Source organism: Dasypus novemcinctus, chromosome 13 (genome assembly GCF_030445035.2).
Source record: "Dasypus novemcinctus isolate mDasNov1 chromosome 13, mDasNov1.1.hap2, whole genome shotgun sequence".
In the NCBI taxonomy this organism is placed as follows: Eukaryota; Metazoa; Chordata; class Mammalia; order Cingulata; family Dasypodidae; genus Dasypus; species Dasypus novemcinctus.
This window is the reverse complement of record NC_080685.1, coordinates 24001937-24017224: the sequence shown is the minus strand read 5'-3', so window position 1 is coordinate 24017224 and position 15288 is coordinate 24001937. Positions and strand designations below refer to the sequence as shown.

General features: G+C 46.1%; 3 protein-coding genes across 3 annotated transcripts; 2 read left to right on the top strand and 1 right to left on the bottom strand.

Annotated features, from left to right (window-relative positions):
* Positions 1-2813: 2813 nt before the first annotated feature.
* On the bottom strand, positions 2814-3369 carry LOC101425364 (histone H2B type 2-E). The gene has a single exon (XM_004461641.5). It carries the CDS (start codon positions 3260-3262, stop codon positions 2882-2884), a length of 381 nt encoding a protein of 126 aa, XP_004461698.1. The 5' UTR covers positions 3263-3369; the 3' UTR covers positions 2814-2881.
* Positions 3370-3556: 187 nt separating this feature from the next.
* Positions 3557-4117, top strand: LOC101426260 (histone H2A type 2-A). Its single transcript, XM_004461643.4, has one exon. The coding sequence runs from the start codon at positions 3615-3617 to the stop codon at positions 4005-4007; it is 393 nt and encodes a 130-aa protein (XP_004461700.1). The 5' UTR covers positions 3557-3614; the 3' UTR covers positions 4008-4117.
* Positions 4118-5134: 1017 nt separating this feature from the next.
* On the top strand, positions 5135-5573 carry LOC101425821 (histone H3). The gene has a single exon (XM_058275405.2). It carries the CDS (start codon positions 5136-5138, stop codon positions 5544-5546), a length of 411 nt encoding a protein of 136 aa, XP_058131388.2. The 5' UTR covers position 5135; the 3' UTR covers positions 5547-5573.
* Positions 5574-15288: the final 9715 nt, after the last annotated feature.

Here is a 15288-nt window from a genome sequence, read left to right as displayed (position 1 = left end):
TATGTTATATTCTGTTCTCATTTGACCTTTTAAAGTGTATTTTTAAACCCTAATGAAAGTAGAAATGTAATATCCTATGCTATATTTGGTACCTTGAATTAATGAGGGAATAAATGATACTAGTTTTTCCTTGTAGCATTACAAACAGTTCTGGGAAGAGGATAATCCGGATAAAAGATGTCTGGGATGATGAAAATGTGAACACGTTCTCACCACCAAGGAATATGGCAGCTGCACGAGCAATATATTAGTGGTAACCAAACCTAAGAATCACCTGTGTGTTCAAAGTCTTGTCCGTCCCTACCTGCAGTGATTTCAGTTCACAAATGTGGGGGTGGAAGAGTTTAAGACTTTATCTATTAAGATTTGGGGTCCAGTGATCTACTGGACTACTTTTTAAGGTGCCTAATCTCAGAAATGGAGAAAAACTTTTATTTTTAATTTTTATGCCTCTCATTTTTGCTGGAGAGGGAAAGGAGAAAATGCATTCTTACAGAAATGAGAACTATTTTTAAAGCTAAGTATTTAAAAATACAAGCTGCTGGGAAATCTCTGGAGGACATTTTATCACTTTAATAGGCCCAGGTTATTGAAAGTCCCAAAGCAATTCTCTCTTACTTCCTTACTTCCTCACTGTAAAAGAGCAAAACTACATTTCCAGAAGAAAAGTTAAGACCAGAGTTACTATGTTTACCATCAACAGTGGCTGTCCTTTGTATTACCTTATTCTGCTTAACCTCTTGAACTTGTGTATGTTGATTCACTTTATCTGAAAGGATGAGACAATTAGTACATATATTAAGGTTGCATTATCAAAGTACATGAGAATAAAATGTACTATGGGTGCTAGGGCATGATCTCAAAATATTCTTTGCCTAATTACAATGTTGCATGAAGTTTCAAGAGGTAACAAAACTCAAGTTTAACTACTGCCAATGTAATTGCTTGTAACTATTGCTTAATTAACACTTGACTGCTCTCCAGAAATCACAAGCTAAACTTTGTTTCACTTTGGAAAACAGACTACTCCACCAAATTACAAAATATGGTGCAATCTCAGGCACCTACCCGACCATAAAACATTGGCAGCTGACTAAGGAAAACCAGTAGGTAAATGGGAAAAGAATCAGTATAGGGTCTGGACTATAAAACTGCCAGAAGAAAATGAAGGGAAACATCTTCCAGATACTTCGATAAGTGGTGCTTTCTTGGATCTTACATTCAAAGCATGAGCAACAAAAGAAAAAATAGATAAATAGGACCTCCTCAAAATTAAACACTTTTGCACCTCAAAGGACTTTGTCAATGAGGTGAAAAGGCAGTTGACTCAATAGGAGAAAATATTTGGAAATCAAATATCAAATAAGGGTTAATATCCATGATATATAAAAAAGATGCTACAACTTAAAAATAAAAAGACAAATGGCCTGATTATAAAATGGACAAAAGACTTGAATAGACGTTTGTCCAGAGAAATACAAATGGTGAAAAAAAACATGAAAAAAAATGTTCATCACTAGCGATTAGAGAAACGCAAAACTACACTGAGATATCATTTCAAACCTATTAGAATGGCCACTATTTAAAAAGACAGAAAACCACAAGCATTGGAGAAGATGTGGAGAGATAGGAACACTTATTCACTGTTGGTGGGAATGTAAAATGGTACAGTCACTGAGGAGGATTGACAATTCCTAAAGAATCGTGCTGAATATAGATCTGCTAAGTGACCTAGCAATAACAATACTGGTTATATACCCAGAACTGAGAGCAATGTCATGAACAGATATCAGCACATTGATGTTCATAGTGGCATTATTCATGATTGTTAGAAGATGAAAACAACCCAGTGTCCATCAACTGATGAGTGGATAAACTGGTGTATACACAGGATGGAATACCGTGTGTACACGTGTGTGTATACAGCTGAAGAAAAAATGAGATTGTGAAGCATATAACAACATGGACAAATCAGGAAGGGATGTTGAGTGGAGCAAGTCAGACAGAAAAGGGGAAATACTGTATGATTGTGCTATTAACTAAATATACTGTAAACTCATGGAATTAATAACTAGAATATGGTTCACCAGAAAATAGAATAAGGTTAGAGAATGGAAAGCTGAGGGTTAACTTGTGTAGAACTGGTAAAAAGATGGTGTGTTACATTAATCTTTGGAAATGAATAGAAAAGGTGAAAGCACAACTTAATGTTTGTAACTAGAACTATTATACGGTTGACAGTGGTTGAAAGGGAAAGACTAAGGTCAAGTATATTACTAAAAGGAAAGCTAAAAAACTTAACTGTATAGCATATTAAAACCTCACTGTAAACATGAATATGGGTAATATTGCACACATAAGACTTGTTTCTTTTGAAACCGAACAAATGTTAATGTCATAAGATGTTAATGTCAGGGACAGATATAGTTCAAGTGGTCTCCAGTTCCATCCCTGGTACATCCAAAAAAAAAGCTAATATCACAACATAAAACAAACCTATTATGCTAAGTGACAGGAACAAGTCAAATTACTATATATGACTCCATTTATATGAAATACTAATGTATAAAGATTGAACAAAATTAGTGGTATGTAGGGGTGGGGAAGGATAGAAGGATTAAGAGACGACTGCTAAGAGGTGGTGATTTTTTAAATTAAATTGTTCTAAAATTTTTTTTGAAGAATGTGCAACACTGTTACACTAAAAGCCGTTTATACATTTTAGATAAAACATATGGTACGTGAATGCCATCAAAACTAACACTTAGGACCTGGGAAAGGGAAGGTGAAACAGCTTCTTTTCACTGAAAAAGTGGGTGGCTCTGAAAAGAGCCTTTGGAGGGAGACGGGCGACTCGCGCGAGCGCCGCGGGCGGCAGGGCTCACTTGGAGCTGGTGTACTTGGTGACCGCCTTGGTGCCCTCGGACACGGCGTGCTTGGCCAGCTCGCCGGGCAGCAGCAGGCGCACGGCCGTCTGGATCTCCCGCGACGTGATGGTCGAGCGCTTGTTGTAATGCGCCAGGCGCGACGCCTCGCCCGCGATGCGCTCGAAGATGTCGTTGACGAACGAGTTCATGATGCCCATGGCCTTGGACGAGATGCCGGTGTCGGGGTGCACCTGCTTCAGCACCTTGTACACGTAGATGGAGTAGCTCTCCTTGCGGCTGCGCTTGCGCTTCTTGCCGTCCTTCTTCTGCGCCTTGGTGACGGCTTTCTTGGAGCCCTTCTTGGGCGCGGGAGCGGATTTTGCCGGCTCGGGCATGGCGAGGAGAACGGCGCACAGAAAGCAGAGAGAACAAAAAAAGAGCAAAGGGATACGGAACGCCGGAAACGGCCCGGTACTTATAGCGGCTGTATGCAAATCAAGGATGTGACCGCGCAGCCTTGCGATTCGCGAGTTTTCAGGGGCGCCGCGGCGAGCGAGGCGAGATTATGTAAATGAATGGATTCTAGCTGCGCTCTCCTATTGGTCATCAGGACAAAGAGCGGCGTTAGCCAATGAAAGCGCTCCGTGGACAATCGCGGTTCTGCCTATAAAAGGGTGAAGCCGGCGCGCTTGCGGTGACTTTCTGGGTCGTCAAGTGAGCGAGTAGCTGGGCGTGACTGTGGCCGTGATGTCTGGCCGTGGCAAGCAAGGAGGCAAGGCCCGCGCCAAGGCCAAGTCGCGCTCGTCGCGCGCCGGCCTGCAGTTCCCGGTGGGCCGCGTGCACCGCCTGCTGCGCAAGGGCAACTACGCCGAGCGGGTGGGCGCCGGCGCGCCCGTCTACATGGCGGCCGTGCTCGAGTACCTGACGGCCGAGATCCTGGAGCTGGCGGGCAACGCGGCCCGCGACAACAAGAAGACGCGCATCATCCCCCGCCACCTGCAGCTGGCCATCCGCAACGACGAGGAGCTCAACAAGCTGCTGGGCAAAGTCACCATCGCCCAGGGCGGCGTGCTGCCCAACATCCAGGCCGTGCTGCTGCCTAAGAAGACGGAGAGCCACCACAAGGCGAAGGGCAAGTGAGGCCGGCACCCGCACCCACGCAGCCCCCGTGTCGAGGGGCCACCTTGAAATCAAAGGCTCTTTTCAGAGCCACTCACTTTTTTCAAAATAAAGAGCTGTTTGCATTGATAGTCTCTACGCAATTCCAGCCCTTAGCACAAACATCTGTGCCGCGGTTTGTTCAATCACATTGATGCATTTAGATAAACGTACCCGGTTCCCTCCCCCCCCCCCCCCCCTTTTTTCTCTGTGGCTCTTGGTGTAACCAATGACAGACTTGGGGCCTCAGGTCTTAGAAGGGCTGGGGGTGGATTCAGCCTAGGGGGAGGCGTTAAGGTAAACTGGGGGAAACCCTGTCAGGACATGGACTAATCCAGGTGAGCACAACTAAGTTCCAGGGAATTTGAAGGGCTGACCCTGGTTTACTACTCCACTTCCGCCTCTTCAGCCCCTTAATATTAATGAAGAATTTATGTCCACCCTCTCCCCAATTTTCGCAATCTGGGAGGCAGTTTTTTGGTTAATTCGACTGACTCCTTTGCTAGCGCAACCAAATGAGCTTTTTTCTCTCTTTGAAACCCTCGAGTTTCAGGATTTGGCTTTTAGTACGCATCTGGAGAAACACACACCCAAAGAGAGAAAATAAAGCGTCCTCAATCAGGCTTTAGGAGGTGCAATCTTCCGATCCCAGGAGCACCGAACAGGCGGAAAACAATATCCATAAGAGCAACTACGGGGTAGGGTCGTCCCCCCCAAAGTAAGGCGTTCGAGTGGGACGCGGGAAACGGAAGGCCTGGGCTCGATTAGGGACCTACACGGTGTAGAAAGGACGGCGGAGTCACGGATGGTGCTTTCTAAGGGCGGGAAAGGCTCCTCTAAGGGAGGAGCAATGCTGCAGGGCAGCGAGCAAAGATGACTATTCCCACCCTGGACGAGGGAAGCAGGAGGAAAGGCTCGGGAGGAAGTTGGCGAACTGGGAGGGAGACCGCGAGGGGAGGCTCCTGCGCCGGCCAATCAGCGGCCCCAGGGCGGGCGCCGTGCCGCCCAATGGGCGGCCAGCGCGGGGCTTTCGATTCCCGCCCCGCCCCCCGGGGAGGCCCGGGCCTATAAAGCCCGCCGCCGCGCCGCGGAGCTGCTGCCTGTCCCGCCATGGCGCGCACGAAGCAGACGGCCCGCAAGTCGACCGGGGGCAAGGCCCCGCGCAAGCAGCTGGCCACCAAGGCGGCCCGCAAGAGCGCGCCCGCCACGGGCGGCGTGAAGAAGCCGCACCGCTACCGGCCCGGCACCGTGGCGCTGCGCGAGATCCGGCGCTACCAGAAGTCGACCGAGCTGCTGATCCGCAAGCTGCCGTTCCAGCGGCTGGTGCGCGAGATCGCGCAGGACTTCAAGACGGACCTGCGCTTCCAGAGCTCGGCCGTGATGGCGCTGCAGGAGGCGAGCGAGGCCTACCTGGTGGGGCTGTTCGAGGACACGAACCTGTGCGCCATCCACGCCAAGCGCGTCACCATCATGCCCAAGGACATCCAGCTGGCCCGCCGCATCCGCGGGGAGCGGGCCTAGGCGCGCGCTCGAGTCGAGCTTCCATCCTACGCAAAGGCTCTTTTCAGAGCCACCCACCCCAGCACGCAAAAGAGGCCGTGACGCTGGTCTTGTCTCCCTGCGGGCGGGAGTCCGCCTGTCCCGGGGCAGCCCCGGGCTCCGGGCGCTGGGCTGCAGGCAGAGTGGAGGGCTGGGGCGTCGGGCGCGCTCGCCGGCTCCCTGGCCCTGGGTGCTGTTGTCCCCGCAGTCTGGCTGCCTTCCCGCGGGTCACTTTCCTGAGCGGGTCGCGCGCTTCGCCTCGCCCTGGAGCGGGCCCTAGCTGTTGGGTTAAGAGCTCCTCTCTGCCTGAAGATACTTGGCTGCCACCCAGGAGGCACAGTGACGGGGGCGGGGATTGGGTAGCGGAGAGAACAGGGTGAAGTCAGGAGTCGCGGCCTCTCGCCACCTCCTCGCCCAAAATGGCCTCACTCATTAGCTCTCAGCAGTGGAGTGACGTCTCCACCTCAGTGTTGCCCAGTCCTGGCAGTTAGGTTGCCGGCTGGGTGTCGGCGAGGCCGACGTCTTAGGCAGCCTGTGCTACCAGCCTTGACCAGAGCCTTTATGTTAAAACCCCCTTGCCCCTGAGCATATTGCATCGGATTATTAAACCACTGAAATTTTATACTTAATTTTAGCCAGAAGATCTAGATGGCGATAAAACGACATTTCAGCGCCTATTGCGGGGCCACCTATCCGGACCCACATCCATACACAGGAGCCCAGCCCTTTTCCCTCTCCATTTTCTTTCAAAACGCCAGCGACTCGGTAAATTAGAACAGGCAGCTCCAGAGGGGAGCTGGGCCGGAGAACAAGATCTAGCTAGTTTCTAGTGTAGCTGGTTCTGCATTAGCGAGTGTGAACCGTCCCTGGATTGGGCAGACCTGAACGAAGTGGGGCGACGGCAGGGAGGAGGGGGTGCTGAGGTTCAAGGGCCGCCAGACCTAGGCCACTGCAAGCTCTGTGTGAAGCTGTATCAGGTCCAGATACCCTCAGAAGCAGCAGAGATGTAGTTCTGTCTAGACATTACCCGTCATCCAACACAAGGAGTTCAAGTTCAAGAACACAGTAGAACACATGAAAGATAGAAGGTTCCCCACCCTGTTGGCTCCCTCCCTATGGCCTCCATCTCTCCGCTCCAGATGATACAAGAACAGGTGAGGTTGTCTCGGATGTGCAAAATTCCTGCACCAGGTGAGAGTGGAAGTCTAAGGTCCCTTTGCCTCTCAGGAATGAGCCTGTTCTACCCGGGGAGTGAGTCTTGCATAGCCCACATTACACAAAGCTCAGGTACAAGCAACTGCCCGGGCCTTCTATGACAGCACCTCTTAGCCTTCTTGGCTGGTTTATTTGTACCTGGAAGAGGGCAGGCTTTTCCCTGTGTGTTTTTCTATTTTGCTTCTGCACAGTTGACAGGTAAAAAGATTAGAGATCCAGTGAGAATTCAAAGAGACAGAAGCGGCTCTACCTTTGAAAACTTGTCCTTTGCAAGGAGTGTGAAAAACGAGAGGCAGAGAGCAGTATTGGACTGTGGCCTCTCCTGACGGGGTGTCCCCCTTTTCAGCTGCCCCCTCACATGTATTTTCCGAATAGGCCTTCCGTTCTCCACCCAGGGCCTCATTCCCTGCTCAGAGTCACAAGGCAAGATGGAATCCTTGGAATTTGTACTCTGAGTTAAAAGCCGAAGTAGGAGTGACTTGACTTAGAGCTGTGTGGCGACAGGACCTTTGCACCAAGTGTCTCATCCATTGACGTTTGCTTTCAAAGCTGCAGCCTCAAGTTCTCAGAGAATGAGTGAGTTTCCAGCATTTTCAGAGTCCTTAGTGGATGAGTTGACCCTTGAACACAGAGGTTTCCAAAGTGCCAGAGGGTCCTTGCCCCAGGGATCAGACTCCCTAATCTGATTCTAAATCAGATTTTAAAAAAGAGACCCCAATAGACTTAAAGACATTCGAGACTTTCTCCATGGCCCTGGCGTTTCATGTGTCATGGCTAAGGCAGGGCCCAGTTCCCTAGGTTTTGGGTTTTACTTTTCTTTTGTATTGGATTCAATGTTTTAGGGGAAGTGATACATGCAATAGATACAAATGGTAAATTCTCCCAAACACAATCCAGAGGAAGAAATACATTTTACTCTGCCTCCCAGTCACACTCACACAAAAATATAAATGGCAACAAGTTTACACAATGATATATACTATTTGTGATATATTCTATTTTCCCTCTCTTTTACTTCTTATATAAGGGGGGGGGGCTGAAAGAAAAATGTACATTGAATTCATAACCCACTAATGGGCTACAACCTATTAGAAAAGCACTGGTAGGGAAAACTACAAGGAGTGTGAAAACACCTTAGAGGTCGTAAATCTTAATATTTCACTGAACGCGCCTTCTGTGATCGCTCCGTGTTGCACACACAACCTGATGTCTGTCTTTGTGGGGAAGTGACACCCACATCGTAGCTAGAGTGCAGAGCATCCCGTGACAGACGGCAAGGAGCTGCAGGGAGAGTTCCGTGGAGGCTGAGGGAGGCTGAGTGTTGGCCCAGGCGTGGCCTCAGAGCAGTCCCGCGGTGTCGGTGCTGGAAGCCTGGGTCACCCTTCTGGAGGGCAGCCTGGCCCTCCTCAGCGCCACGAAGAAAAACAGCCCCTAGGAACCAGCCATTCTGTTCCTGGGTTTTTATCCGAAAGAAATTCTTACAAAGGACCATAAGGGAACACGTACAATGATGCTGACTGCAGCATGATGGGGCAATCCTTATCACGAGGGTATTGGGGAGATAAAACGTGGTGTGAGCACATTGTGAGTGATGTACAGGACTTAGATTCTGCAGATTGTTTTTTTTTTTTTTATTGACTTTGTAATAATATTACATTAAAAATATATATGTGAGGTCCCATTCAACCCCACCCCCCACCCCCCTCTCCCCCCCCCCCAACAACACTTGTTCCCATCATCATGACACATCCATTGGATTTGGTAAGTACATCTTTGGGCACCTCTGCACCTCATAGACAATGGTCCACATCATGGCCCATACTCTCCTCCATTCCATCCAGTGGGCCCTGTGAGGATTTACAATGTCCGGTGATTACCTCTGAAGCACCATCCAGGGCAGCTCCATGTCCCAAAGACGCCTCCACCTCTCATCTCTTCCTGCCTTTTCCCATACCCATCGTCCACCATGTCCACTTTTCCCAATCCAATGCCACCTCTTCTATGTGGACATTGGATTGGTTGTGTCCATTGCACCTCTATGTCAAGAGGAGGCTCAGATTCCACATGGATGCTGGATGCAATCCTCCCATTTTCAGTTGTAATCACTCTAGGCTCCATGGTGTGGTGGTTGTCCTTCTTCAACTCCATCTTAGCTGAGTGTGGTAAGTCCAATAGATCAGATTGTAGGTGCTGGAGTCTGTTGAGGCTCAGGACCTGGCTATCACATTGTCAGTCCAGAGATTCAAATCCCCTAAATATATCTTAAACCCCAACATTAACTGCACCTCCAGCACATTAGCATGAAAGTCTTATGAAGGGAGATCCCATCTGAGTCCAGATTCATCACACATAAACACCATTTCCAAAGAGGGGCCATCTGCCCTGGTAGTTAACCCCATCGGCCATGACCATAACTCCCATGGGTCTCTTTAGCCCTCAAAGGAACCAATATCTGGGGGTTGTATCTGCTTTATCTGTCTCTCTGACTCTGCTCAGTTGTGCATGAGGGCAATCCTTCTGCCAGCCTCCAGACTCTTTTTTAGAAACTCGTAGCCATATAAACTCATTTCTCCTTTCCATTTCCCCCTTACTTTAGGTCAAACAGCATTTTAAAGTCATGGTATTTTATGTAGACATGGATATTCTGCTGATCCGCATTGAACCTTCCGTATAAGGTCATTTTCCAGTTGCATCATCAGTTGGTAGTTGATAGTGATCCCTCGTTGCCAGGGAGGCTCATCCCCGGGTGTCATGTCCCACGCTGGGGGGAAGGCATTGCATTTACATGCTGAGTTTGGCTTCGAGACTGGCCACATTTGAGTAACATGAAGGCTGACAGGAGGAAATTCCCAGGCACAATGTTGCTCTAGGCCTTGTTCTTATTTTAGGTTTATCAGCTCACAAGCATAGTCATTAGCATCAGGGGCTCACTGTTGAACCCTCACTCCCTCCCGGTCCCCGCCGCTGTACCTGGGAGACTGTCGCTGCTCCCCTAGGGACCACGACAGAGCACCACTGGCTAGGAACCCAGTACCCCCCCTGCTGTGGTTTTTAATTGTTGCCACTATGAGTATATCCAAACATTACCATGCACCCTGGACATATGTTCTGTACAGCTCCCTGTCAGCCATATATCACCTGTCATTGGTATCCCATACCAGTATCCCTCCATTGCCATTGTTGAAACACTCTGTGATCCAGAACTCCCCGAAATTTGAAGCCCAATATAATGTCATGGTCCCTTACTAGGGAATGGCATATAGCGATGGGTTTAAAGGATAGATAAAGAACTTGGATAAAGTTAGATAAAGAACTTAGATAAAGAATGTTGACTTGAAAAAATTCCACATCCTATCTTTTTCTTTTTTTTTTTTTTCCCCCCTAATTATTCAGTTTTTCTTCACAGGAGTCCTAGACCACAGCAATGCATATATATAATATACAGCACTCCCACACATCCACCAGAAAACCTTTTCCCTTCCACAGTGATACTCTTATGCCCTATTCATATCATATTTACTTAAAGTGATGTACAGAGTCTGAGACATTAGCTTTCTAACAAGGTGACATCTGTGCTTACATTATGGTGCATACTTTAGGATACACAGTTCTTTACATTTTTAGTTATCCTATGTTTTACATTATGGTTTACATTATCAGTCTGTCATCTCCTATATGTTATGGTGTAATATTACATGTTTTATATCCATCCTTGTGTACTCTCAAGAAACTCCTCTCTTACCCCCCATTTACTTTGGTTCCACACATTTAACGTCCATTTTCCCTTCCACCTTGGTGCCCACAGTGACAGCCAACCTCCGTTTCCTGAGGAGCCACTTCCAGAGATAGATGGAATAGTGTTCAGGGCCTAACTTGCTCAACTGCCCCAATGCCCTGGGAGCCACCCTTTCTCTCGAGGGATACAGTTCCCTCTATTTGATGGCATTAGTCCTCCCCAGGATGTGGGTCCACCCCCACTCTCACTACTTGGGTTTCTACCCCATGGTGTCACCCACTCTGGCAGAATGAGCATTTAGACATTCCCCAGGAGCCCGTCCTGCATCAGACCCTCCCCTCCGAGCATTCTAAACAGGTAACCCTCTTTATTATATTTTGATATGATTTTCTCGGCATTTTACTCTCCACCAACACCTGACCCTCTCCTGTGTTCGTATGCTACCCCTCCCTCCCCCCACTTTTGGGCAACGTTACCCATCCGTCCCTCCCCAGCCACCCTCAAACCCGCAAAGCCCCAACCAAAGGCAACCCCTTGCCCCCCTTTTATCTCTTCTTTGTGTTCATACTTACCACCATCTCGTCTTAAATTCCACCCCTGCAGACATCGGCTCATATCCTTCCTCCACCCTCCGATTTCCTGTAAGCCTATCGTTCAGTCTCTTGCTATCTAGGGCAGCTTGTTTATTTCATATCATTGAGGTCATGTAGTATTTGTCCTTCAATGTCTGGGTTGCTTCACTCAACATAAGGTTCTCAAGATTCACCCATGTTATCACGTGTGTTTGTAGTGTATTTGTTCTTACAGCTGAGTAGTATTCCATTGTGTGTATATACCACATTTTATTGATCCACTCATCTGTTGATGGGCATTTGGGTTGATTCCAACTTTTGGCAATAGTGAACAATGCTGCTATGAACATTGGTGTACATATATCGGTTTGTGTCCTTGTTTTCAGTTCTGCTGGGTATATACCCAGCAGTGGTATTGCTGGGTCATATGGCAAATCTATGGCTAGTTTTTTGAGAAACCGCCAAACTGTCCTCCAGAATGGTTGGATCCTTCTGCATTCCCACCAGCAGTGGATGAGTGTTCCCCTTCCTTCACATCCTCTCCAGCACTTGTATTCTTCTGTTTTTTTCATAGCTGCCAATCTTATGGGAGTAAGATGGTATCTCATTGTAGTTTTGATTTGCATTTCCCTGATAGCTAGAGATTTGGAACATTTTTTCATGTGCTTTCTTGCCATTTGTATTTCTTCTTCGGAGAAGTGTCTGTTTAAGTCTTTTTCCCATTTTTTAAATGGGTTGTTTATCTTTTTATTTTCAAGATATAGGAGTTCTTTATATATGCAAGTTATAAGTTTCTTATCAGATATATGATTGCCAAATATTTTCTCCCACTGTGTGGGCTCCCTTTTTACTTTCTTGACAAACTCCTTTGCGGTGCAGAAGGCTTTAATTTTGAGGAAGTCCCATTTATCTATTAGTTCTTTTGCTGCTCATGCTTTTGGTGAGATATTCATAAATCCATTTCCTATTACAAGGTCGTGTAGATGTTTCCCTACACTGCTTTCTAAGGTTTTTATGGTCTTGGCTCTTATATTTAGGTCTTTGATCCATCTTGAGTTGATCTTTGTATAAGGTGTGAGATGGTAATCCTCTTTCATTCTTCTACATATGGCTATCCAGTTCTCCAGACACCATTTGTTGAATAGGCCACTCTCTCCCAGTTGAGAGGGTTTGGTGGCTTTATCGAATATTATGTGGCTGTATATGTGAGGTTCTATATCAGAGCTTTCAATTCGATTTCATTGGTCTATGTGTCTCTCCTTATGCCAATACCATGCTGTTTTCACCACCGTAGCTTTATAGTATGTTTTGAAGTCAGGTAGTGTGATTCCTCCAATTTCGTTTTTCTTTTTCAGTATGTCTTTGGCTATTCGGGAGAATCAACAGATTGTTAACACTACAACATGGATGGCAGAGAGATGCAGAGTTCTGTGGAAGTTGAAAGGGAAAGATTCATTTTTGAAATATAGGTTGGGGTAGGTTTGGTTCTGCAAGATTCAGTTCTTTTGGATATGATTAGCCCAGCTGAGGATGAAACCTATCATTAGGCCTCATTAACTACAAACATTTGACTGGTAAAGCAAATCACCCAGGAGAATGCCTGTGGAAAAATAGTGAAATTTTATTTACTTCTTTTCCTTTTAAATTTATAAAACTTACTTAAAAAAAAAGATTTATTTATTTATTTATTTCTCTCCCCTCCCCGCCCCCACCCTGGTTGTCTGTTCTCTGTGTCTATTTGCTGCATCTTCTTTGTCCACTTCTGTTGTTGTCAGCGGCACAGGAATCTGTGTCAGCTTTCCGTGTGTGCAGCGCCATTCCTGGGCAGGCTGCACTTTCTTTCACGCTGGGCGGCTCTCCTTACGGGCGCACTCCTTGCGCGTGGGGCTCCCCTACGTGGGGGACACCCCTGCGTGGCAGGGCACTCCTTGCGCGCATCAGCACTGCGCATGGGCCAGCTCCACACAGGTCAAGGAGGCCCGGGGTTTGAACCGCGGACCTCCCATTTGGTAGGTGGACGCCCTAACCACTGGGCCAAGTCCACCGCCAAAACTTACTTTTGGATTTAACTAATATTTATGGAGTATCTTATGTGCAGTAATTATGCTAGGCATTTTGAGATGGTTTATTTCCCCTATCCCATATTTTTATAACACTATGTTTTCTAATTATGAAAAATTTGAAAAGGCAAGAATGGCCCAGAATACTTCTGTTGATATACTCTCTCTCTCACACACACACAAAGATAATTATTTTTCTTTTTACTTGAGTGCTAATTCAATAGTATAGAAAGGAATAAAATGAAAAGTAAGATCCTCCTTTCTCCAATCCTCTACCCCATTTCTTCTTCATAATGTTAATAACTATTATTAGGTTTCTGTGTGTTCTTCCAGAAACACGTTCCATTTATTTACTAACACAGTCATACACATCCTTTATGAAAATTTACTTAGAAGAGGTAATACTTTGCATACTGTCCTCCCTTTGCTTTTTTCACTTTAAACAAAACAAACCACCACCACATATAATGTCTTAGGGCTACCATGATAAATATCACACAATGAGTTGGCTTAACAAGATTAATTTATTGGTTCAGGGGCTAGAAATCCCAGATGAGACCACATTTTCTCCCCCAAATTTTGGCTCCTCTGTTCTCTTGCTGGCTTGCCACAATCCTTGGGCTTCCTTGGGTGACATCTCTGCCGCTGTCACATGCTGTCTTTTTCTCTGGGACTGCTCTTCTAGTTTCTGCTGGCTCCTAACTTCTTCCTGTGGCTTTCTCTGAGGGACCGTGTTGAGGTTTCCTCTCTTTATAAGGCTTTAGTCTCAGGGCATAAAGCCCACCCTGATTCAATTTGGCCACACCTTAGCTAATAATTACATCTTCAAAAGGTCCTATTTACAAATGGGTTCCCACCCACAGGAACGCAGATTAAACTCTCACCATGTCTTTTGTAGGATACATGATTCAATCCCCAACAACATATATCCTTCTATTAATTAGAAATCCTTGTGTATTAACTTTTACAGATGTAAAAATGCTTCTCTATTAACTTAACCTCATTCTTTTAAAAATATGCTTAGTTTTTCATTTAATGGATATTTATAGTTTTTCATTTAATGGATATTTATTTACTCTGGCTCATATTAATGGACATTTAAGTACTTTCCAGATTTTTGCTACTAAAAACACCGTTACAATTTATCATCCTTCTACATATAACTTTGAGTCTATATTTCAGTATATCTGAAGGGTAATTTTGATAGTTAATGCTGGATTGGCCTCCAGAAGTGTTGCATCAAATGATACACCACCAATAAACAGCCTGAATGAGGACCTGTTTCCCCGCTCAACAATTGGTTCTGGACATTGGCAAACTTTAAAATCTGGCCTGTTTATTTGGTTCTGAATCTTATGCTCCCTCTCAGACATCAGATTAAGTTGGTGCCTCCCAATCTTGCAAACCTCCTTCCTCAAGGCCGTGGGCTCTCTCCAGCCCTCAATCCCTGCTTGCCTTGGCTTTGCCAGGAAGCTCAGGGCTGAACTTTGAGCTCCTGACTGAATTTCCTCAGCTAGGTTTTTGTTTTTAGTTGTGATTCCTTAATTAATCTTTTCCACATCCTCTCTTCCTTTGCCACTTGGATTTTGTCTTTCCTGTTAGCAGGCTCTGTTGCATTGGGTCTTATTCACTGTGAGAAGGGCTTGGTGGCCTCTCAGTCAGGTCCTCAGGATGACTGCCTGGGCCTGTGGGCTCGCCGTTCCAGCCGCTGCTCCTTGACCCTTAAGGTTCAAAAATTCTATTTGCTTGTAGGCCAGAGGTGGTGATCTGAGGGGCTAGATCACAAGGGACAGATGCATAAGTGCTAATAATAATTGCTATCATTCATAGGTATGGGCATTTATTGAATGCCAAGCATAGTACTAACTGTTTTATAACTATTAATACATGTTATCCTTATATAAACCTTATGAAGTAGGTATATTTTTTTATCCTACTACTACTAATGAACAAAGTTAGACTCAGAAAGGGATTAAGAAATTTCCCCCAAGGTTTAACAGTTGGTAAATGATAAAGTCAAGATCCTAATCTCAACAGTCTGGTTCCAGATTCCATGCTCTTAATTTCCAATGAGAATATTGCTGATTAGCCTGTTAGTTCCTGCCAGCAAATCTATCAGAAGTCGAATTTTATCAGAAGGT

Bases quoted from the DNA above. Each gene is read 5' to 3' on its own strand.
- LOC101425364 (XM_004461641.5), bottom strand. From the start codon at position 3,262: ATGCCCGAGCCGGCAAAATCCGCTCCCGCGCCCAAGAAGGGCTCCAAG.
- LOC101426260 (XM_004461643.4), top strand. From the start codon at position 3,615: ATGTCTGGCCGTGGCAAGCAAGGAGGCAAGGCCCGCGCCAAGGCCAAG.
- LOC101425821 (XM_058275405.2), top strand. From the start codon at position 5,136: ATGGCGCGCACGAAGCAGACGGCCCGCAAGTCGACCGGGGGCAAGGCC.